Below are 26773 nucleotides of genomic sequence, written 5' to 3'. Positions count from 1 at the left end.
GGTGCCACTGGATATTCAACAACGTAAAATTTTAGGAACTACAAATGCTTCACGAATCTCTTGCAATAGATTTTCCAGGGCAAAATATTGTTTATTTATTGTTTAGGATTGATTATGCTACCACTGTGTCTCTGTTAACTTTGTTAACTCAAAAACTCTAAAGATATAATCGCTCTTATTAACATTATACTTTGTTTGGTGAACACAAAAAGATGTAAGTTTTTATTTCTTGAAGAACATCGAAGAACGTGTTAGGAGGAGCTATGTTTATTACTGTTGAATCCATTAGTAAGCTCATTTATATGTCTAGATAAGTTTTATTGGTCCCAATCCCTTAGCGCACGTATTGATATATAGCCTCCAAACAAGGTGTCCACTGCTTACAATAACAAACAACAAACAAAAAGGGGTTACATTTTGTGTTTTAACCAAAAAAATCGTAATACGCTATTATTGAATTAATCGTATTGTATTTTATTATATTCCTTATAATTTCTATGAACTCCAAAACCTAACACCAAATGATTTATTCATTTATTGCTTAGATGGGTGGATGAGCTCACAACCCTAGCCCTAGCCATAACGTAAATGCGCCACCCACCTTGAGACATAAATTCTAAGGTCTCAGCATAGTTACAACGGCTGCCCTACCCTTCAGACCGAAACGCATTACTGCTTCACGGCAGAAATAGGCAGAGTAGTGGTACCTATCCGCGTGGACTCACAAGATGTCGTATCACCAGTAAAAATGAGCTCTGAGTTTTTCCCACGTATGTTGTGTAGTGATTGTAAAACTTAACTTAACATTTATACAATTTCCTTAAAGTTTCAGGAATAGATCCAAACTCAAACCAACCGAATATTTATGCGTAAAATAATGAGCCCTCTCACTCACGGTCGATGTAATCTTTTGATAGCAATCACGTACATAAAGATACAGCGCGAAATTGAAACGGTTAATGTACTGGAATCGATTTTGTTTAGAGCTCAAAAACATTGCCTTGCGGCTCAAGCAGTAATGTAGCTAACAGGATCCAGAATCGATTCCAGGAGTATCTTTGCGAAAAAACAATATCTGGGATCTATTCGCGATCTAGTTGTATGCACATTATTCTCTACTAAACGAAATGTGACGAATGTGTTAGGCTCGCCTTCGAATTTGGAATATTGATGCTACGGTACTCTTACATGGGTGAAGTCACGGCTCCACCAAATGTTAAGGGGTTACCGGAACCCATAGACATCTTTTACTGGTGGTAGGACGTCTTGTGAGTTCGCACGGGTAGGTACCACACTCCTAAGTGAGTATTCCCAAGTAAGTATTTTGTGAAATCAAATTACAATTTTCTTATAATAACAATCGTCCTATAAAATGAGAAAAATTTCCGCTGCGGTCAATTTACTATGAAATAGCTTGTCAGACGAAACAAAAAGGAATTGAAGCTAATATAAATCTAACGTAGGCGAGAAGGCTACTACCAAAAAGTTAAATTGCACATTAACAGCGCGCAACGCCAGGGACGGATTAGGAAATTGCTTTACTGACTTAATCTTCTTAATAAAGAATCTAATTCTTTCTAACTTCTAATTCTCTTAAACTAAGTATTTTTTTGTAGACACTGAGATTATTATGGGAAGTTTGTTTTGATAGAAGAAAGAGTGATCGAAAAAACAATAAGCTTTCTTTTAAAAAAGTCAAGGGTTGATCATCAGTGTGTCAGTGGCAGTGTCTAATGTCTATTATATCATACAATCCAGTTATTTATTCCTGTTTAAAGAGTTAAATAATTCTTTGTACATAATAATAGATAAGATATAATAGAACATAGAACTCATTATCAAAGCTGGGTTCAGCTTCACATGGACTAAATATATTAAAATTAACATAGCATAGAGTCTATGGACTCAATTAAGCACTAATTATTCTACCAAAAGTAGTATAACTCTTCGAACTGTAAGAAAATATTACAGAAAAAAGAAAATTATTATACATTTTGTGTAGCTGGATGATAAAGTGGGACGTCTACAATAAAGAAAGGCCGCTTCATAATGCGCATCTGTTGCGAACTTAAGTTAACGAAGAGCCCTTACGTTCCCATTCCCGATAAATTCCGGTATCCTCCGAGACTTCATTAAAACATTGAAACGATCCACTTATTATCGACGACGTAACTGTAAACAAAACGAAACAAAGAAATGAAGTGTATTTTTCTATACTAACTTTACTAATATTATAGGTATAAAGAGGAAAGATTTGTTTGTTTGTTTGTATTGAATAGGCTCCGAAACTACTGAACCGATTTGAAAAATTCTTTCACTGTTCGGAAGCTACACTATTCCCGAGTGACTTACTAATCAATCCTTACTAAAACTCCAATAATGTAGCAAAGATGTAAAAAAATATCTAAAATATTCTTTACATCGCGTGCCCTGCGAAAACTATTGATGATAGAATTAAATAATATACTACGACTTTGTAGAACACATTATTATTTACAAAAAGTGTCGCGAAGGCATATTATGTCTAACTATTATAGTTATGCCGCAATAAGTGTTCTATTGTTTAAAAAAATAAAACAACGTTAAAATTATCGTTGAATTTTTTGTTAAAGACCCGAGCGGAGCCAGAGCGGGCCGCTAGTATATAATAATGGGCAAAAAAAAACATTTCACTGCTCTTTCGTCGTGTGTGTTTTCAAACAACTGTTTTTTCTTTTAAGTTGCCTTTAACGGGCTCATTAGAGTTGTCAACAAAAAAAATACCCTAACGGTTGTTTTTCTTTACGATGTCAATAATAAAACAACTTATAACATAAAATAAAATCTAAAATTTGAGACGGACGAATGTCGATCACTGGGCGAGCACTGGTTATTCCAGTGATCTTAATAAAACTATTTTTACCGTTTAATCCTTCTGTATTTATTCGTCACTAGCTGACCCGGCAGACTTTGTAATGCCTCAATCAATATATAAAAGACATAAACTTTTGTATAAAATAAACTTAAAACAAACAAAAGGAATCCGTCCGACGGGGAACACATCAAAGGAAAAACAAAATTGTTATTTTATTTATTTCCGAGAATTTTTATATTTATCTACCTTTTAAACCTTCTCTGGACTTCCACAAATAATTCCAGACCAAAATCAGCCACATCGGTCCAGCCGTTCTCGAGTTTTAGCGAAACTAACGAACAGCATTTCATTTTTATCTAAAGAGAATATCCTCGATGCTTCAAATACTTTACTGTTTTCGTGGTCACGGACTGTGTCTCAATCCGTAAAAAAAACCGTAAAAAAGGAAAACCGTAAAAAAGGTTTTAATTTTTATTTTTTTATTTTGTTGCCGTTGTAGGCAGACGGGCATACCTGATGGTGAGTGCTTACCGTCGCCCATGGACTTCAGCAATGCCAGAGACAGAGCCAAGCCGTTACCTACCTTTAGAATTATGGCTGAAACTCGCAAAAGCCGGAGACAGTACTACATTTCACTATATTCTAATTGAGAATCATTTGTTTGATTGGATACCTTAGCCTTTGCTCTAGACGGGAAAACAAAACGCGATGACCCTTCATGATCACGCCGGTAGAAGTGAAAACTTATACTTAGAATTTTAATATTAAAAAACTTCATAATGTTCTTTTAAAATTGTCAACATCAATCTAGTTTTACTGTATTACAAAATACAAGCGGGCCTGCGCGTGTGTGGTAGTGTGAGTAATGTTATTTTTAATGATTTAATGTATTTTTTATGCATAATTATAAAAAATATTAGCATTCTGCACTCCTTCACTATATTTTCTATAAGTGTGGGAAATTTCATACTCCTCCCTCCGCGCAATTTTCATAAAAAGGGGTACAAAGTTTTTGCTTCACGTATTATTATTATATAGATATAGATACCATTGCAACGTGTCATAGCGAAGCACTGTTTCTTCTTCCCATCTTTCTATAAAAAATCAACTTCACAAAGGTTTTACGTTAGGCGGTTACCTTAGGTTAGAAGTCGTCGTGGCCTAAAAGATAAGACGTCCGGTGCATTCGTGTTGAAGCGATGCACCGGTGTTCGAATCCCGCAGGCGGGTACCAATTTTTCAGATGAAATACGTACTCCACAAATTTTCACGATTAACTTCCACGGTGAAGGAATAACATCGTGTAATAAAAGTGAAACCCGCAAAAATTATAATTTGCGTAATTACTGGTGGTAGGACCTGTTGTGAGTCCGCACGGGTAGGTACCACCGCCCTGCCTACTTCTGCCGTGAAGCAGTAATGCGTTTCGGCTTGAAGCGTGGGGCAGCCGTTGTAACTATACTGAGACCTTAGAACTTATATCTCAAGGTGGGTGGCGCATTTACGTTATAAATGTCTATGGGCTCCAGTAACCACTTAACACCAGGTGGGTTGTGAGCTAATCCACGCACCTAAGCAATAAAAAAAAAATATATATATATAACAATAAAAACGAAAAAAAAGCTTCCAGAATGTTTATATAATTTTGCACTGGAGCTTAATTATCTTAGACTCTAACATTATAACGAAACAGAGCGTATGCTAACACAACAAAGCACTTAAGACGAGCGTTCTTAATGAATTCTAAAACCGAGTAGGGGATTAATTAAAAACACACGTGTAAACTTCACTCCTATTACAATTCTATAGGGCGGCTCTCATTACGGCGGTTGTGAAGGCCTTTAAATGGGACTTAGACGTCCATCAAATCCTTTGTGATCATAGATTGCCTATCAAGTTAGCTTCGCACGGAGATTTTATTATGAGCCATGAGCTCATTGTGCTCCAGCCGTTTGTTGTGCACCGCCTTCGATGATGTCGATGACTTGTCGATTTTATTTTATTGATTACTTTTGACGGGGAGTCAATGCCTGAATTACCATGTAAACTCGTTACATTGAGGGGACGCAAGCTTTTTTGGTGGCGAAGGTATTTTAATGAAGAGCATAAATTCAATTTGAATTATGAATTATATAATTAATGAATTCATTATATTATGTATGTCGGAGACGGTCATTAGTTTGGTAGCTAAACGAAACTCGACACGATTCCCGAGAGATGGCAGCACGATTGTGGTATCGTCGGAACACGGCTACTTCGTGCTACGACAGAGCCTAGCCGATAGAGGCGCGTAGACGCCATCGCTCATCATACGGGACTTCTTGTCGAACCGCTCTTTTCGATATCGAGTCGAGGGAACCCGCTCCTCCCCACGACCTCTCACAGCTGGAGTCCCGCAAGGCTCTGTCCTTTCACCCCTCCTATTTAGCTTATTCGTTAACGATATTCCCCGGTCGCTGCCGACCCATTTAGCTTTATTCGCCGGCGACACGACTGTTTACTATTCCAGTAGAAACAAGTCCCTAATCGCGAATAAGCTTCAGAGCGCAGCCCTAGCCCTAGGACAGTGGTTCCGAAAATGGCGCATAGACATCAACCCAGCGAAAAGTACTGCGGTGCTATTTCAGAGGGGAAGCTCCACACGGATTTCCTCCCGTATTAGGAGGAGGAATCTCACACCCCCGATTACTCTCTTTAGTCAATCCATACCCTGGGCCAGGAAGGTCAAGTACCTGGGCGTTACCCTGGATGCATCGATGACATTCCGCCCGCATATAAAATCAGTCCGTGACCGTGCCGCGTTTATTCTCGGTAGACTCTACCCCATGATCTGTAAGCGGAGTAAAATGTCCCTTCGGAACAAGGTGACACTTTACAAAACTTGCATAAGGCCCGTCATGACTTACGCGAGTGTGGTGTTCGCTCACGCGGCCCGCACACACATAGACACCCTTCAATCTCTACAATCCCGCTTTTGCAGGTTAGCCGTCGGAGCTCCGTGGTTCGTGAGGAACGTTGACCTACACGACGACCTGGGCCTCGAATCTATACAGAAATACATGAAGTCAGCGTCGGAACGGTACTTCGATAAGGCTATGCGTCATGATAATCGCCTTATCGTAGCCGCCGCTGACTACTCCCCGAATCCTGATCATGCAGGAGCCAGTCACCGTCGACGCCCTAGACACGTCCTTACGGATCCATCAGATCCAATAACCTTTGCACTAGACGCCTTCAGCTCTAGGAGCAGGCTTAGGGACCTCGGTAACCGTACTCGTCGAACTCGACAAAGAGTTCGCCGTGCAACCTAACCCATGAATCAGCTCGCTGAGTTTCTCTTCTCAGCGGGTCGCGATTCCGATCCGGTAGTAGATTCATTCGCGAAGCAGCTACTCTTGAGTTGTTAGGTCTCCTTCGGAGGCGCTCGGGCAGCTGTTAGCAAATCCCACCCCTCCTGGCTGAGCCTTTGCTCGCCCACCTGTCCTGGTGAAACTGGAAAGGCCTCCGGGCCACCAGTAATCCTTCAATCATAAAAAAAAAAAGACGCCTTCGCACTTACTAGTACCAACCAGCCTTCTTGAAGAGCGGTGCCTCCGTCCAAAGAACAATTACTGTCATTGGCTTGCTAACGTCAAGAGATTTCTAAATTTTTTTTTGTTTCTTTGGTGGGTGGACGAGCTCACAGCCCACCTGGTGTTAAGTGGTTACTGGAGCCCATAGACATCTACAATGTAAATGCGCCACCCACATTGAGATAGGAGTTGTGAGTCCGCACGGGTAGGTACCACCGCCCTGCCTATTTCTGCCGTGAAGCAATAATGCGTTTCGGTTTGAAGGGTGGGGCAGCCGTTGTACTATACTCAGACCTTAGAACTTATACCTCAAGGTGGGTGACGCATTTATGTTATAGATGTCTATGCGCTCCAGTAACCACTTAACACCAGGTGGGCTGTGAGCTCGTCCACCCATCCAAGCAATAAAAAAATTAAAAAGTTGCAAAAATTCCGCTTAAACCAAATAGCTTTTCACTCCTCGATATGTTTATTTTTATAAGAGACAGATTAGTGTTATAAAACACACAGAATTGACCGAAACAAGCACGTGTATTTATACGGTGAACGATTTTCACGGTTCGCGGCAACTGAACAATCAAAGCAACTCTAATCGTTCATTCGTTCATTTGATCGGTCAATTCGACTACACTAGTTTATTTATCGTGTTTTTTATAAGGCCAATAATAGGGGTTCATAATCACGTATTTACCTGTTACGATACTTGAATAGGAATTATCTGAAGTATTTATTTTGGAATTTAGTAGTACATTTCTTTATGCGTAAATGGGAAGGTTCGCCCAAATTTTTATTAGTAGGTATTAAGACCTCTTGTGAGTCCGCACGGGTAGGTACCACCACCCTGCCTATTTCTGCCGTGAAGCAGTAATGCGTTTCGGTTTGAAGGGTGGGGCAGCCGTTGTAACTATACCGAGAGCTTAGAACTTAAATCTCAAGGTAGGTGGCGGCATTTACGTTGTAGATGTCTATGGGCTCGGGTAACCCCTTAACACCAGGTGGGCTGTGAGCTCCTCTACCCATCTATGAAAAAAAAAACATGTGCTCGGTTAAAAAAAAGTAATTTAAACAAATTCAGTAGCTTTAGTTAAGTAGAAATAAATGTTATCTGGGTATTTAGTACCTTTATATGTACATATATGTGAAAAGTATGTATATATGTGTATGGATCTATGGTTCCCATAACACAAGGAATCCCAGTCTGCGGCCAGATAACCGTACGTGACTTGTTTCCGGCTATAAAGTTTAATTTCCTCGTGATTTAATTTTCGGAACTAAAAAAAGTGCGTGCGTACAAAGTACACATGTCAGAAGTGAAACTTTTTTGGCGAACTAATTTATAAGTCTTGCTTATATTTATACAAATCTGAAACTTTAGATTTCCGAGACTTAGAGGAAGGGAAAAAGGAAGATATGTTCCCGCCAAAAGTCTGTCAAATGTCAATCTCAAACCTCAGTGTTGACAGTCACATTATGTTTGTTAGATTGTATTTAGATTTGTAAATTGTAAATGACTAATATTTTGCCAATTGAATTGACTATTTCAATTGGCATAATTTCATGCTATTTGTTTAATGTTCCAAATTCTTTTCAGTTCATTTCAATTCCTATTAACATTTTTCACAAAAAAATTATAAAATATTAGGCTGTATGGTATGATACATTTGCCTTTCCAGGTGGAAAAATACAACTACTACTACTACTGACATTTGACAAGTACTTAATTTCAATAGTAGTTTGATGTCACTTCCGTTGCATACCTGCGTGACGTTCTGTAAAAATTTTACCATCATGCGCCTAAAGAAGTTTCACTTCAAAAAAATGAGTTTCTTCTCATCTGATTTTCAAATGTCGCGACCTGCTGCTATACACAAGTACGATTTTGCTCACGACAAAGTGAACGTTAAATACTAAAGAATCTAGATCGGGCTAATTTCGAGAAACACAAAAATTCGTCGTCAACCGAAGCCAGGACAATGCCGCTTCTCCCTATCTAAACAAAATTTCAAAGACAATTTCCTTTTATACCCTGTTTAGCACAAGGAATAGGCAATGTGCTACGGTGCCCATGGTTAAAGTGAAAACGTGGACATGGCTTTCATTGCATTGTATTGCATTGCATTGCAGGCAAGAAAGACGTCCGAAGTATTCATATCGAGTGGTGCGACCATATGAGGATTTAAAATTATCTGTCAAGTTAATTATGCTTAGTAAATAGGTACATAAAAGTTCTGTGCGATTTTTTTTTTAATTTTGTAACATTAAGAAATCCGTGTATTATTATTACGTAATTACTACTTATCTGGACTTGTTTGGAGCCTACACGTCTGGCCTTGGAGCCTTACTGTCTATTAACGCTTTGTGCTACGAATGATTTCAAGAAAGCAGTTTCAGATTAAAGGGCGGGGTAGCTATATTGATCTGTCCCTGAAATCTCACGATGGCAATGGCATTCATTTATTTGGGTTTCAATTATCGTTAAACACCAGGTAGATAGGTATTTCTTAAGATAAATCTTACAATGTAATTTTCACGAACTTTAACATATTCCATTAAATTTAATTTCCTAGATTGTTATCGGACTTCGATTTGTGTGCTAGTAATGCCGAACCAAAATAAAAAAATAATAATATATAAAATATTAAATTTCTGTTGTTGTTCTTTTAGCGATAAGACCGCCAATTGTGCTCTTTTGTGTTTAATGTATCGCACTGTTTATTTGTTTTTTGGTGTACAATAAAGAATACTCTCTCTCTCTCTTTTAAGATACACATGTATTTTTTAATAGATTGAAGAAATGATTCTTGAATGTACTGTAACTAATTCTATCAAGATAAAACAAAGTGAATAAAAAATTTCTTTTATCACTATGACATGTCATCGTCAAAAAGCGAGCCGAGTGGATATATCCCATATATGTATTTGGACTTGAATTGAGTGCCATTCAAAAGAGCTTAAGGCAAAGCGTGTATTCAAATAATTCGACTAATTTAAGTAGAACAATAAAAATTAAATTGTCAAAATTAATATTTCTGTTATAATAATCACTATCTGAGTACGTTTGCCACTTCTCCTTAATGGTCAGGGTTAATAAAAAACCACGAGACGTGACACGCATGTGTTTTCTCAAATACGGATAAGTTGAACGTATATCAATGTAACATACATTTTATATTTTTATACAGAATAATGAAAAGTTTGGTCACCTCATTCTACACATAAGCGCTAGACAGAATGAAGCCATTCGTGGAGATTGTAGAGGCGAATATTTTTCTAGTCCTAAAAGAAAATTGCGTAGAAGGCGAAGAGAACTCATTGAACTTGTGATTTGTTCGAAGATCTGTACTAGGATGGATTTGGGACGGAATGGGGGGGGGTCAAAGTATTATTAGTTTTACTTGTACAATAAATAGTAAATATAACATTAATAGGTAGTATACGACTCATAAAGACGGAAGAATTAGAAGAAAAACTAAAATAATTAGTATTTTGATTACTATTGATTACTTAGTTACAATAACGAATCACCAAGTAATCAATGTTTTAGTATTATTTTAAAATGTACTTTAATGTAAACACTAAATCACTAAATATGCAAATAAAGCAAAGGCGTTAGCAGACGAGAGGAAAATGGTACTTAATTGCCTTTGCTGTTTGCCCATTTATATTTTTTAAAAACAATTTACTCAAATAAAATAAATGCTTTAAATAAACTATTTTGTCTGATTATATATTGCAATTTTTTTAATTTGATTACTTGATAATAACAATACTTATTGCACGAGTATCCACCGATATAAAATACTGGTTTCCAGTGTGTAATGTATATGTAGGGTAGGTACCACCACCCTAACTACTTCTGCCGTGAAGCAGTAATGCGTTTCGGCTTGAAGGGCGGGGCAGCCGTTGTAACAATACTGTGACCTTAGACCTTATATCTCAAGGTGGGTGGCGCATTTACGTCGTAGATGTCTATGGGCTCCAGTAACGACTTAACACCAGGTGGGCTGTGAGATCGTCCACCCACCTAAGCAATAAATAAAAAAAATGTGTTGTAATGTAAATTATAGTCTTCATATTATAACGCCAAGTCCGTCACTGTGTTAGCGACTGATTGACACCAATAAATGGACGGAAACTGATTTCGTAGCTGGCTAAAGACACTCTAAGGACTCTTCGATCTTATTTACGAAACACTTTGAATAACCAAGAGAATTCATAACATTTTTCTGTCGAGTCAATGTTCTATTTTTATTTTTTATTTTACTATGAAAAATATACATTTAACGAGCGAAAAACAATAGTATTTTAACAAAAAAAAAGCTATTATAACATTGTGCGCGCCTTATATTTGATTTGGAGATAAAAAAACAACTTAGATAAGACTTGCAGGATGTGGTAATTGAAAACAAAATTGAATATTGTTTATTATGTCAATGATAAATATGATGAAAAATTATTAGCTAGCAATTATTGCTGGTATATAAGCATTTATTCAAAAACCTGTATTTAAAACTAAAAAGATGACAAAAGTCTCTTAAGACGCGCTTCAAATATATTGTTACGCCGGTAAGTGTAACGCCATCTATCGCCGAATAGTCGAACGAATATCAAGGAATCTAGTAGCATCTAGAACGCGTGAGAAGTACAACGCCATCTATTGTCAGATAGTGGAAACACAACACTCGAAATGTGTGGAATATTCTCGCTAATTCTAGGGGTGTGGTATCGGCTATAAAAGCGTTGCAGAGATGGCACGCAGTCAGTTAGTAATCGGAACTACTCGAAGCGAAACAGCGAACGGATCACCTGAAGCGAAGCGGAAAAAGCGAATTGAGAATTTTAAAGTGCTTGTGAAGTGTTCTAAGTGTTGAATACAATTTTAAGTTGTACTTTGGTGGAACAATTTTTTTTTCAGCTTTAAATTTCATCAATCTCTGTTTCTGACGTCCCTTTGAAATCCGAACCCATAACTTCAGGGTAGAAATAGGCATGAGAAATAGGTACCACACATACCTACACAAGTCACACAAAATTCCCTAATCTTAACTCTCTAGCAACGAAACTCCAAATATCTCAGACTAAAATCCATTAAGCACATATTAAATTTATTGTTAACGCCAAAATGCACTTAACGGAGCGCGATTTAAAGTTCTCTTTCAATTGGTTCCAGATGAAATGGAAACGTACAGGCGGAATGGGAATACAGCTAGCTGCAGCAGTGTTCTGGATGCTGCCTTTGATCACGTCTTCAACGGGAGATATAAGTGGGTTTTGTATTAATGTTATAGATATGAGGCCGTCAGTGCGAAAGTGGCCTAAGCGTACCATAGTCAGTATGGAGATAATAAGGTTTAAATTTACTTTTAAATTGCTTCGTAGGCAAAAACAGTACCCGTAAAAATAATGTTTACAAAGCCATCTGTTATCAATTGGTGAAACTCAGGATAGGTCTTGTTTTAATAGGTTTTAAATAAATTGCAATATACTTGGAAGGACGAATATGAAAAAAATGTGAGTTAAGTCACTTTTGCGCTGACTGCCTCATATACTCCATACCGTCGACTATTAATAAATAAGCCGTCGTGGCCTAAAAGAACAAGACCCAAATGAGGTCCATTTGAGCAATAAAAACAGTAAGGCAAGTACTCTCATCACACTTTCCTACCTTTCTATTGATGGGTGAACGAGTTTACGGCCCACCTGTTTTTAAGTGGTTACTGGATCCCATAGACATCAAAACGTGAATGTTACAGGAACCTACCAGATAGGCAGCGGCTTGGCTCTGCCCCTGGCATTGCTGACATCCATAAGCAACGGTGACCACTTACTATCAGGTGGGCCGTATGCTCGTCTGTCTACAAAGGCATTAAAAAAAACCTGTAGATACTAAGTCTCATTCTCAATTGTATTGCTAAACTTGCTTCCCATATCACTCCATAGAATATAATTAAAACCACAATTTTCACGGTGGATTCAGGTTGTGATGTCCATAGACTACATAACAACTAAGCCCAGCTATTTTAATTTAATCCGAATGTTAAGAGGTGAACGAACTTGCCGCCTCAAACATTTTAATTGAACAGTGTGTGTGTTGAACAAATTTGATTATATTGCTCTTATTACTAGAAGTCTAAACTTCCCAAGGACTCGACAAAGTTGTCTTAGAATTTAATCAAGCGACAGATAAATGAGTTTTAACTTTACCACGCGTAACTGTCTGGGATCAGTCCATTGGATATAAGCTCAGACGTTTCAAATCATCGCAATTTAAATGTAGAGATAGCTATTGAGAATCTATATTGCAATAAACATAATAATTCTTTTTCTTGCTTAGATGGGTGGACAAGCTCAGAGCCCACCTGATGTTAAGTGGTTACTGGAGCCCATAGAAATTTACGACGTAAATGCGCCACCCCCTTGCATAAGTTCTAAGGTCTCAAGTATAGCTACAACGGCTGCCTCACCCTTCAAACCGAAACGCATTACTGCTTCACGGCATAAATAAGCAGGGCGGTGGTACCTACCCGCGCGGACTCACAATAGGTCCTACCATCAGATTTACCACCAATCAAACAGTGCTTAAATTGGCGCTTAGAGCGATCTCTTACATATTGGTATAGGGGTAATTATGCAAAACTATAGTTCATGCGCATATCATTTTACAATACGTATTAGTTAATTTTATTAGAAAAAGAGCAAGTTTAGGACCCCGAAAAATCAGCCGGTGCGAACAATTCACTGCAACTTTAAAATAAGCTTCTTTTTTTTATTGCCCTTGTAGGCAGACGAGCATACGGCTCACCTGATGGTGAGTGGTTACCGTCGCCCATGGACTTCAGCAATGCCAGTTGCAGAGCCAAGCCGCTGCCTACCGCTTAATACTCTCCACAAGCCTCGTTTGAAGAAGGATAAATAAATAATATTTATTTAATAAATAAATAGCTAAATAAATTAACGCTAAATAAATAGCTAAAATTTTAATTGTAAACTATAACTGTTATTTTCAAAACAATTTAGATCCCTTATATATAGTTCAAACACGTGTATTATTGAGGGTAAATTGACAATTCCACTAGATGAGTGTTTTCTGAAATTGATATGATACGCTGGAGGACTATATTAATTAATAATAATATTGTTATGTTAGTGTAACGAAACAGCAATGTATATATACGAAATTAAACAGACAAAGCACAATTTGTAATGATAGTATTAAATGGTGCGGGGAAATCGTGGTTTTAGCTCTAATAATGTAAGGTTAATTAAAACCATTTGAATTATAGTAATATCATTGAATAAATCGACAAGATAATAAATAATATAGAACGAAGAATATGCTAAAGTTGTAAATTAGTGATGTCGTTTAAGCATTTAATGATTTTTTCAACAACAACGCTTTAAAAAAAAAATAATCTAATATTAAAAAAATAATAAATAATAATTTCTTATTAAAAAAAAAATGATGCCCGCTGAGTTTCTTGCCAATTCTTGTCAGGACGGAGGCTAGTTCTTGTGAATTGGCGGTAGTTCTTTTGACGTTCAACAAGTATGTACTTTCATTTATGTTGAATAAAAAATTTTTGATTTGATTTGATTTAAAAGTTAAAAATTTAAATTATTTTTACGTAATGCACAAACAGTGTAAAGAAAGAAGCATTCAAATATAGATGTGTCAACCCGCGCCATATTGTTAATGCGTTCAATGAACTCAAGTAAAGATACATCACAGATTCGTTTAGGATTTCTCTTGATATCAATTTCATATTAAATAACATATATTTTCTATAGCATACTAGATAAACTCAGTCCGCTGGTCGATCTCTGATTTAACTTAAATTTGGTCGTTACCAAACCTCATAAAATTACCTGAATCGACGACCTGAAGATTTTCTGAAATTTTCATCAGAAACCGTCCAGGCGTATCGGATTCTGCGGGAAACGTACGTACATCGACTTCTATATGTGCACACAGATTAAGATTGCACCGGATCAGGCGATTACTTTTAACAGCTGCATTATCAAAGGTATTCATTCAACTGTGTTATATGAAAAATATGCGTCAAAATTACGTGTTGATACCCTGGAAAAAAACCGAGATGATCTACATAATCTGACTGAGTTTCTCGCCGGATCTTTTCGGCGGGTCGCGATTCCGATCCAGTAGTAGATTCTGCGAAGCACTGCTCTTGCTAGGGCTAGTATTAGCAAATGCTCTCAGGTTGAGGCTGTAAACTCAACAACCCGTCCGCGTGTAGCTGGAATAGTCCCTTAGGCTACCAGTGAATAGGTAACGAAAAAAAATTACAAATTTCTCAGGGCACCATGGAGCGTCGAGGGCAAGGGGTTGGCGTGCAGGGACCCAGCAGACTGTTGAAACGGCCGCCAATAACTCAGTCAGCAACATAACTGCACAACTCGGCGGAACCGCCTACCTCCACTGTCTAGTTGGACACCTCAGCGAGAGAGGGGTGGGTTAAATAATCCTTTTAAATATTTTTTATTTACGATGCGTTGCAATGCTACTTACCACACTGATGGCTGGACGTATTGTGAGTCCTCACGGGTTGGTATCACCACCTTGCCTATTTCTGTCGTAAGCCAGTAACGGTTTGAAGGGTGGGGCAGCCATTGTAAAAATTCAATACTCTAGTAGTACTCAAGGTAGGCTCCGGTAATCACATAACACCGATGGACCATGAGCTCGTCCACCCATCTAAGTAATAAAAAAAATCATAAAAATAACATACACACTACAATGGAAATTGAAAACGTGAGAGACCGCATGTGTCTCACGTTTCCACTCACCTAGCTATAGATTTACCAACTTAAACTGAGTTGCCTTATGGTAGAATGCGGTTTTACCGTGCTTCTGGCAATGCTGATGACTTTTGCTCATGCCCGATCTTGCGGACCGAATGGTAAACAGTCGACGTCGCCCTAAAAACGTTATTACGGATCCTCCCGATCCATTAACGGTGCTTTTAGGTACGTCAAGCACCGGTCACCATCCACGGCGAACCCGTCGCTTGCAACGAAGGGCTCGACGAGTAAATTAGCCTATAGACACAGCCTACTGAATTTCTCGCTGGATCTTCTCAATGGGTTGCGATTCCGATCCGGTGGTAGATTCTGCGAAGCACTGCTCTTGCTAGGGCCAGTGGTAGCAACACCTTTGGCTTGAGCCCCGAGAGCTCACCTACACGCTAGCTGGTATAGCCTCTCAAGGTATAGCCACACGGGTGTTAAATATAACACAAAAAAAATTTACAGAATGTCTACTTTTTACAAATAGATTACAAATTTGTGTGTTGTGTATTTTTTTATCCCTACCTCAATACCAGAGCAAATACCTACTTGTCAATATTTTTATAGTCGATACAACATACCAATTTGTTTTTTTAAACCTAAAATCATTGTTTCTAATATCAAAATCCTCTCGAGTCCCTTTTAAGGTTCTACGTACCCTAGACTCCATGACTTACAGCAGTCCATCGCGAATCACGAAATATAGAGATTGAACATACTGTTATTCCGTTGCCGGTAAAAGCAACGTCATCTATCGCCGAATAGTCGAAAGGAATATCGAAGGTACTAGTAAAATCGAGAATTACAACGCCATCTATTGTCAGATAGAAAAAACATCGAAGCTACTCGACTTGCCCAGAATGTTCTCGATAAATCTAGGGATGTCGTATCGACTATAAAAGCGTTTGTAGAAATGGCACGCAGTCAGTTAGTAATCGGAACTATTCGAAGCGAAACAGCGAACGGATCACCTGAAGCGAAGCGGAAGAAGCGAATTGTGAATTTCAAAGGGTTCTGTTAGTGTTCTAAGTGATGAATACAGTTTTAAATTGTACTTTGGTGGAACATTTATTTATACCGAACCCTAGCGCGTAATACTTAGACTCTGTTTTCCCAATTTCACGATAAACATTATAATTTTATTTTCCAACAGCAAGTCTCCTGGATCAGGAAACGTGACTGGCACATTTTGAGCTCCGGGAAATTTACTTACACGAACGACGAGAGATTTCAGGTACGTAACGCGATACCTTTTATTAAATTTAACGTTACTTTGATTGATCCTGCAACATAATAGGATCTATCAATAAAACTTCCTTAACTAGGTAATAAGGTGGATGCCAAAGAATTCATAATAAGTTGTATTCCTGTCTTCTTTGACTTCAAATAAAAAAATTCACCGAAAATATCTCCCTAAAGCATTTGTTTCCCTCATTAAAAACTGCAAATCGAAACAAACATTATTGGGCTTTTCTTTGAATGCGACTGGCTATAACTTGCTGGATTTTTTATAATTTTTTTTTACGTATAAAAACTGCTTACTTGGTATCTAAAGATACGCGGAAATGAAAAACAATTCAGGGTATTCGGAGATTCTAAAATCAATAATTAAAAGATTTATTCGTAGCAAGAAAAGGACGTAAATTAAAATTGAATGCAGACGAAGAAGCGGGACATGCGTAGTTTCATTTTACTAGCTTTAATAGGGATTTTATGACCTGGTAACTAAGACATTTAGGTCAAGTCTTATTTTAATTTTAAAGAAATTTTTTTACATGAATATTTATCATAATATTATGAATTGAAATGAAGTTGATTAATATAACTGATCAGTACTCGTGGTAGGACCTCTTGAGAGTCCGCACGGGTAGGTACCACCACCCTGCCTATTTCTGCCGTGAAGCAGTAATGCGTTTCGGTTTGAAGGGTGGGGCAGCCGTTGTAGTTATACTGAGATCTTAGAACTTATATCTCAAGGTGGGTGGCACTTTTACGTTGTAGATGTCCATGGGCTCCAGTAACCACTTAACACCAGGTGGGCTGTAAGCTCGTCCAACCATTTAAGCAACAACCAAAAAAAAAATTAAATATGGCATGAAATGAAATGAAAACGAAAGGAATTAAAATGAAATGAGATGAGACATGATATGGGATGAAATATAATCTCAGCTACGTACACGAGGCCATGGATAATACACATAAATTAGGCACGTGTTTCACATCTAAATATTTAGTTCACCTTAGCGGTGTGGGGCGCGGTTAGCACAAATTCCTGGCTAAGCTGTATTGTTTCTGGTAAACCACGCAATTAACCTACAAAGCTATATAAATACGTATTTGCGTAAGTTCCATGTACTGACTACCAAATTGGTTTAGGCATGATACTTAGAAAACACTTCAAATTCAAATCCAACAATAAAGAGTTAATAGGCAGCAGCTTGGTCGGTAGGCAACGGCTTGGCTCTACCCCTGGCTTTGCTGAAGTCCACAGGCGACGGTAATCACTCACCATCAGGTGGACCGTATGCTCATCTGCCTACAAGGGCAGTAAAAATATATACTTTGTGGAGGTATACGACAAAGGGAAAATCTTCCGAAGGATCCGAATGTTGGTTTTCGGAACTTGTATATTATATAAGCTTATCTTGAAAATGTCGTAAGCGAGATTCAGACATCGGTCAAATATCTTATGTTTTCTGATGGCTACGACCACAACTTTAAATTCATAGATGCTTAATAATATAATGGGCTTATTTTCTACTGTACTAACGCGTGAATAAGCTCACAGCCCGCCTAATGTTCAGTGCTCATTAGGTCTAAGTCTCAATTTAGTTTTGTAATGACTGTCTCACGTCTCAAACTAGACAACAATCCTGTGACAGAAATAAGTCGGTTAAAAAAAACTGCCCGTGCGGGTCTACAGTATGCCTTATCACCAATAAAACTCTATGCACGATAGACCGACGGTCCGAATTTGCTTGTACGCAACTTAGATCTATGCAATATAACAATGTCAATAGCACAATTCCAGTCGTTGCCAGTATAATAATATCTAACGCTACAATAGACAATTCAATTCAAAGTGACTTTTACTGGTGGTAGGACCTCATGTGAGTCCACACGGGTAGGTACCACCACCCCGCCTATTTCTATTGTGAAGCAGTAATGTGTTTCGGCTTGAAGGGTGGGGCAACCGTTGTAACTATACTGAGACCTTAGAACTTATATCTCAAGGTGGGTGGCGCATTTGCGTTGTAAATGTCTATGGGCTCCAGTAACCACTCAGGACCAGGTGGGCTGTGAGCTCGTCCATTCATCTAAGCAATAAAAAAAATAAAAAAAGTGACCACACACTCAGATCGACTATACAACTACAACATTAGGACACAAAAGATATTTTTATAAAGGTCCTTAACAGAATTGATGCGTTTTCAGGTATTACACGGCGAAGGTTCTGAAGATTGGACTCTGCAGATTAAGTTTGTTCAAAAGAGAGACAACGGTACTTACGAGTGTCAGGTAATTTAATATAATATCTCTTTTTACTTCAAACTGGATTTCATTGTTTTCAACGAAGGTTTTATTCATGTGAGTTATTTTTTCTTTATTTTCATTGCATTGTAATAGTGAGCATAATAAAATAACGTATCCTGTTTTAATTTTTTTTAACTACTTTATTTTAGGAGAACTTCGCAATTAAAATAGGTCATAATAATATATCATCATTATCCTGCTCTTCTCCCAGTCACCTGGGGTCGGCGCAACATGTTTTCTCCTTCCATGCTCTTCTATTACCTATATATCATTTCTTCGCTCACTCCCTTCTTACCCATATCGTCTTTCACACAATCCATCCATTTCTTCTTAGGTCTACCTCTTCCTCTGTATCCTTCCACATTCATAATTAACACTCTCTTACCAACCTCATTTTCATTTCGTCTCATCACATGTCCATACCATCCCAAACGCGCACTCCTCAGCTTCTCTGTCACAGGTGCGACTTTCAGACTTCGTCATAATATATAATAAACTCAATGAAATAACTTCAATGAATTTATAATTCTGACTTTCTAATAAATTTCCATGAAAACGACTTCAAAAGCGGTATTTAAAGGAATTCCCGTAAACAATTTCACTTTGTAAGCACCTCGGAAATTACTTGTAATCAGTGTCCCTTACTTGAAGGAGATTCAAACGGTGTACGAGAACAAATGGTTATTAAGAATTTATTGTGTAACAGGTCGAGAAAGCGTCATTTTAACTTCGACTTGATGTTATTTGTTTGCAAGTACTTATTTAACGTTCCAAAATAGTTTGGTTTTCCGATGAAGCGTAATTACAACTAAAAGCTATCTAAACAGGAATTTGTAGATACTCAATTGTACAAGTTTGATTTAACAAACTTTTCATTCGTAAATTAGTTTTCTGTAAGCTTAAGTTAGAGAAAATTAATTGAATTACTTTTTTTATAATTAATAACAATAATAACTTAATTAGCCTGTTGGCCAAAATTATAAAATAAAAAAATTTAAAATAGATCTTGTCAATTTCGGTTTCCTACGCTTAAGTCCCAGTCATCGTTCTCGTTGAACCCATCACTTGCGACGACAAGCTCGGCGAGTAAAATAATCCACAGACACAGCCCACTGAGTTTCTCGGCGGATCTTCTCAGTGGGTCACGTTTCCGATCCGGTGGTTTAATAGATTCTGCGAAACACTGCTCTTGCTAGGGTTAGTGTTAGCAACGTCGTCAGGTTTGAGCCCCGTGAGCTCACCTACTTGTTAAGGTTACGCTGAAATGGCATCTCAAGGCATGAAAAATACACTTAAGAATATACAACATCGATCTTGAAAATCAATAGTACCACAGCCCAAATTTAGCCACTAACTGTCGCTAATTTTTTTTTTAAAGGCCAACTGTACTAGTTAACTAAAGGTATTTAACTAAACAGCTTTTTTTTCTCGGGCTGTGGACCGAACCTTCTACGAGGTCCCCGCGAACTAATTAAACAGCCTTTTTTTTTTTTCGGGCCGGGTGCCGAACCTCCTACGAGGTCCCCGCGCCTAGGGGGCGCTCGGGGTATGTGAGACTCAACGATCTGCAGGTGTTGAGAGCAGATCGCAGGCCCAAGGATTTTAGGGCCCACCCACTAAACGACTCCCCTCCACTCTTACACCCGACGTCCGATCTCCGTCCGGGGTCAGAACCCGTTCAGAGTAGGGGGGTTCCCGCGGTCAACACTACAACCAGACACGCGGCGCCACCCCGAGGACGCCCGACCGACGGGTCGTCGAGGCGATAGTCGACGACCAACGACGTCAGTCTCCGCGGTACGGCGGCCCTACCAGGCCGCCCAGGCGGTGCCGCTGGTGTTCCGGGATACCCCGCTGGGCCAGAACCAGCCTGCCGGGTCGGAACGCGATACACCGCCGACCGGGTTGCTCTTCAACAGTATGTTCGGCGACGACAGCGACGACGAAAATGCGGACCGCATCGCAGTCCGCAGCCGCCGACGCGCCGTCCCGTCCTCCTGGTGCCCGCGCGCTAGAGTGACGGTAGCGTGCGGCGCAGCCTCAACCCCCTTAGGTCGCCCCGTGACCATCACCGGGAGGAGACTGCCTCCTCATAGCTAATTAAACAGCCTAGACTAACTATTACTACCGACACTGTTTTTATTTTATTCCTTAAGCTCACAGCCCCATGGAGCTCTCTGTATTTTAGGGGTTGCCGGAACCCATAGGCTTACCAACCTATGTCTACCTATCACCTACAAAACATACCTTGAGATTTCAGCATAATAGCATATTACCTAATAGCGAATTTTTTTTTCAACTTTTTTTATGACACAATGTTATTCGCTCATCGTTGAAGCCAATTGTGGACATGAACTTCATAATCATTGCGTATTTTGAGTATCATTGGCTCATTTCGGCCCACCTGATACTAAGCGATTACTTACCCACCTTGTGACAACGCCTTAGCCTACAGAAACGCGTGAAGGCATATCCGCTAATTAGCTTCACGGGCGTAATGCTTGTGAGCCTGGCCTCGAATCAGTGACCCGAGAGACCGAATATCGACCGTTTCCGTAGCCCTACGAATCGAAAAGAACTAATAATATTAATATTTCTAGTGAATTACGTTCAAAAGGTTTTTTTGTTTTGTAGGGAACATTCCGTTGATGTTAATTAAAATACCTTAGCCGTAATGACTTTCTTTCGTTCGCATTCGGTCAATGACATATTCTCGTTTTTGAATGAATCGTTACGATATTTAATTGAACTAGTGGCCCCGCAGTAGTCGAAATTCGACTATAATTAATTGGAATTGTAAGTTCGTACACTATTATGATTGTATTTTGTACTTCTTTAATCACAAATTTCGCCAAGACTACACTACACTATAAAAATATTAACAAAGACAAAAAATATATTTTAATCTATTCTCAATTTGACAACAGACGTCAAGAACAAAAGTTTGACAATAAATAGTATACATGCGTGTGTGCGTCAAATACATGGTATGTAGTGTGTGTAATGTTTTCTTTATTGATTTAATGTATCTTTTATGCATTATTTTAAAAAAATATTAGCATTGTGCACTTCTTCTCTCTATTCTCTATAAGTGTGGAAAATTTCATACTTACGGCAGCGCAATTTTCGTAAAAAGGGATACAAAGTTTTTGCTTCACGTATTAATATATAGATTCCAGTAAACAAACTTTTAAACTTCGCACGTACCTACGATTTAAGCGCTTTCAGGGAGCAACAGAACAAATTTTCCCCCTACTTATTCGCTGGTAACCTAAGGCCCTATTCCAGATATGACCGGCCAGGTAGGTGAGCTTACCGGCTCAACCTAAGAGAATTTAGTAACACTAGCCTAACAAGAGCAGTGCTTCGCAGAATTTACCACCGGATCGGAATTACGACCCACTGAGAAGATCCAGCGAGAAACTCAGTGGGCTAACACAGAAACAAGTTAATAAAGACAAGTTTTTACAATCAGTGTATTAAAAGTGAAATATTAGGATAAGGCTTATTAACTCGAATTAAAAAAATCAAAGCGGGACTCAAAATAGATCTTAACAGGATCATATAAGAGCCAAGAGGACTTATAACAGGCGTTATAAAAGGACTTAAGTCACGAAGACTTATTATTATTAAGACAGTCTACTTTTGCCAGTGACGAGGCGTGATTCATCAATGGGAGAAATTAAATATAAATCGAAAAGAAAAATAAATGTATTTAGATGTGATTATTTAAATACTAATGACTGTAATTAAAATAGTCTTAAAATAGCCTTCCGCTATCGCAATCCAGAGCCTGAGGTCTGATACATGATGACGAGTTGTACCGAAAAATATTTATATCCCATCTACAATCACGCCGTTTAACATTTCATTGGCACCGTTCATATGTAAACAATTTGTGTATCACGTATCCTCACACAAATTCCAATTCAGTGGACGTCTACATTCTGGGCATCGTTGTTATTCGAAGCACGCGTCGATCTGATTGTTTGTTACGAGTTCGTGTATACGCGTCGAGGTTCGCGTCAGCTTCGTCAGTTTCGTGTCAGCGCTAAGCGCGGTACCTACCAGTTGACGTGTTTCGTTTGAAATTAGACATTAAAATGATGAAAATAGACAGTGCTGGATTTATACTAGGGGCAGTCGGGGCAAGTGCCCAGGGCGGCAAATTTTTGAAAGTATTGTTTTTTGTCTTAGCAATATTGTTGAATATAAATAATTAATTCTATTAATTAATAACTTTCTGTTTAATTGATAATTCAACAAATTCAATTCATCCATTATTTGTGAATTATAATTTTGGCACTTTTGGTAAAAATTAATAATCAAAATGATTTAACAATTTATTTTCTTGGAAATTTGAAATAATAATCGATTTTTCCATTTTCTGGAATTAAAGAATACCTAATAGAGAATAAGAATAAATAAATAATTGGCACCCTTAGTGCAAAATTTATAATTGTTAGAAAAAAACAAATATTTAATTATGTTTATGGAATAAATAAACTAAAATATATAAACTATAAGTTTATGTAAAATTATAGTATTGGGGCGGACTTTTTCCGGTGCCCAAGAGCGGCGTTAAGTCTAAATCCGGCCCTGAAAATAGAACACGTAACGATAGCACATTGTTCCGATGTGAACTGATAATTAATTCCAAAAATAGAATTTTATTGTTTATCGCTTCAATGCCGATGCAACAATAACGTATTTAGATGTTTTGTTTGATTTTGAAGAGCGTATCTTTTGTTTCATAATAATAAAATCTATACTTTTTTTTAGTAAAATTTTAGGCCTTTGGCTATATGAAAATTTAATAGGTGCGAAATGAAAATAGTATGAATTAGTTGAAATTAAATTAAAGGAAATGGTAGTGCAAGGTAGAGAGGGAAGGGGTTGACCAAGAAGACATGAATGGAGTGGGTAAATGAGGATATGAGAGAGAGAGAGGAGTGAGTGTTGAGCTGACGGCTGACAGAAGAGAATGGATGAGAAAAATTACCTGTGTTAGTGGGATAAGGTAAAGAAAAAGAAGAAGTTAATACGTTAGTTAATATGAATCATAGTTAATACCGTAATTTCCAAACTTATTTTTATCAAAATTTTCCTCTAAACATGTAATAGAAATCAACTATTTCCTCATTTCAAAGAAACGTACACGGCCAGCTTTACTTTGGAAAATGCAACATTCAAAATGTTACGCATACATTTTGAAATGCATAGTACATTAACAAATACGACTTCAAAGCGATACCAAACAGCTTTTGGTGAACGAGTTTAAACTTAACAACACATTTCTGACAACATTTTTTATTTATTTATTTATATTTTATGCACAAAACAAAACTTGTACACACCTACACGTCAAGGAGAAGCTGAAATAGCCTCTCAAGGCTATCAGCATAGCGTCATGATACGTACCATCCGGCTTGCCACGTACCATCCGGCTATGGAATGAGCTCCTCTCCACGATGTTTCCCGAGCGTTATGACATGTCCTTCTTCAAACGAGGCTTGTGGAGAGTATTAAGCGGTAGGCAGCGGCTTGGCTCTGCCCCAGGTATTGCTGACGTCCATGAGCGACGGTGACCACTTACCATCAGGTGAGCCGTATGCTCGTCTGCATACAATAGCAATAAAAAAATAACAACTAATGTCAGTCAACTAAACTCATGAAAATAATGTCAGCTCCGCCACTCACCTTGAAACATGAATTCGGAATATCAATTGTATTTTATAACAACTCTTTCACTCTTCAAATATCTATATAAGATGGTGGATAAGCTCGTCGGCAAAATACTTTGTGAAAGTTACAACGAAGGGAAGATCTTCAACCGAGCAAGCGAAGTTGCTCGGTAGACCGACGGTCCGAATGTTATTGTTCGGAACTTGTATATATTATGCAAGCTTATCTTGAAAATGTCGTAAGCGAGATTCAGGCATTTGTCAAAGATTTTGTGTTCTATGATGGCTATCGCCACAACGTCACAACCTACAAGCTTAAATACGTGCCGTAAACTGTTGTCATTTGTGACCACGGAAACTGCCAAGTATCCGATAACATACAAAACGACAGAAAATAGAGACAATTTTAAACAGTAATATTAATACGTGAAGCAAAAACTTTGTATCCCTTTTTACGAAAATTGCGCGGACGGAGGAGTATGAAATATTCCACACTTATAGAGAATATAGAGAAGAAGTGGCACAATGCTAATATTTTTTTAAAATAATGCATAAAAGATACATTAAATCAATAAAGAAATCATTAGACACACTACATACCATGTATTTGACGCACACACGCATGCATACTATTTATTGTCAAACTTTTGTTCTTGGCGTCTGTTGTAAAATTGAGAATAGATTAAATATTGTTTACCTTTGGTAATATTTTTATAGTGTAGTCTTGGCGAAATTTGTGATTATAGAAGTATAAATTATAATTATAATAGTGTACAAACTTACAATTCCAATTAATTATAGTCGAATTTCGACTACTGCGGGACCTCTAGTATTCTTGAATTATGGATAGCTCTGTTTTCAGTGACAAGCCATTGAATCTCTGAAACAAGAATCGGTTTTAGACTTTTTAGTTGCTTAAGAGTTTTGCCGATAAATGAGCATCAAAAGAGATCTCAACGAGGAATCGCATCGACAGCCTACGCATTAAGTCCCATAGAACAAAAGCCGCCACCAAATGTAGATGATATGGCCGTATTTGCATAGAGAAAATCATTTCGTGTATCGAGGACCCGTTTGTGTCTCGCAACGGAATAACGTGCGGTGACCATGTTTGTTGGAACGACGCAGAAATAATAATAATGATTGAACGTCTTAGTTAAGGTAATGTAAATTTTACCGTTAACCCTTGAGGCATTAGGTCGATTATCCATTGGAATCTGTTGTGGCGTTTAAGACGCCCTGTGTACACATTTCGGCTATGCCGGTGTTTCAATTACAGCAGGAAGATTTTTAAAGTGAAACTTTTATTACATCGTCTAAAATTTTTCGTCTGTGTATTGCATGTCGCGTGACGGTCGGCCGCGGAGTAGGGATAAAGTGAATGGCGCTCGTCAGAGCAGCCAAGGCCAATATGGCGGCGCCTTTAGTTGGATTTATTTCAATTTTGAGTGCTGTTATTTATTATTTAACTTATTTCATATGAATATTAAATTAAGATTAATGATTTTTATACCCTTTTGGAATATCATTCCAAAAACTTTAGTTAAATGTCTATAATGTGAAAAAAAGTTTCACTTTTACCGTGGTTTCATAAAACCACACAATCCTTTTTTATTCTCTAATCGGATTTTTTTGTGATATTTATAGTATTACGTCTATAGCATGAGGTAATAATTTCCATGATTAAGAAATCATCATCATCTCAGCCTGTCCACTGCTTAACATAGGCCTCTCTAACTGATGTCCCGTGCGGCCGATCCGTTACCACCTGCATCCAACATGACCCAGCGATTATACGAGGTCATCGTTATACCATCTGGTATAGCATAGAAGGAATAGCATCGTCTCCTATACGCGGTCTGTAAGCTTTAAAAGTATCCATGAAAACTGAACTGGGATAGATAAGCTCCTAATCACAACTGTACGTTTGAATGATGGGACAAACATTGTAGGTACAATACATTTTAAATTTCAACTTTGTGTCCCAAGGTGGAAGGTCGTATTTATTTTGTTGTCAATTAGCTAAAATGGGCACACAATACTTCGTAGGCCGATAACTCCTGTGTTCTTTAATTTGAAAAAAAAACATTAGTTATACGCATAAGATTAAATGTTCATACATGCCACGATCGTGACCGGAATCACACATTGTGATAACATTGATAATGCAATTCACTGTCAATGTCCCATCTACAAACTTTGCCCAGGGATAACTAATTTTGTGTCAGAGCTAACAAAATATATCAGAGCTTGTTATCGCGTGCTCTTCATTTATTTTTGACCGGCCCTATTCAATGTCACTGCTGCTCATAAACATCAAAACT

General features: G+C 38.0%; 1 protein-coding gene across 2 annotated transcripts in view; it reads left to right on the top strand.

Annotated features, from left to right (window-relative positions):
* Nucleotides 1-26773, top strand: part of LOC114252718 (zwei Ig domain protein zig-8) — a 280444-nt gene that overhangs the window by 236057 nt on the left and 17614 nt on the right. For both annotated transcript variants that reach the window (XM_089735509.1, XM_028187321.2), the window contains 4 exons: nt 11597-11690; nt 14743-14894; nt 16385-16465; nt 18667-18750. In XM_089735509.1, the coding sequence (XP_089591635.1) occupies nt 11597-11690; nt 14743-14894; nt 16385-16465; nt 18667-18750 (411 nt within the window). The remainder of the gene's footprint in view (nt 1-11596; nt 11691-14742; nt 14895-16384; nt 16466-18666; nt 18751-26773) is intronic.

This window comes from Bombyx mandarina, chromosome 19, assembly GCF_030267445.1.
Source record: "Bombyx mandarina strain Sakado chromosome 19, ASM3026744v2".
In the NCBI taxonomy this organism is placed as follows: Eukaryota; Metazoa; Arthropoda; class Insecta; order Lepidoptera; family Bombycidae; genus Bombyx; species Bombyx mandarina.
The sequence above is the reverse complement of the archived record's forward strand: the minus strand, read 5'-3'. Positions and strand labels throughout refer to the sequence as shown.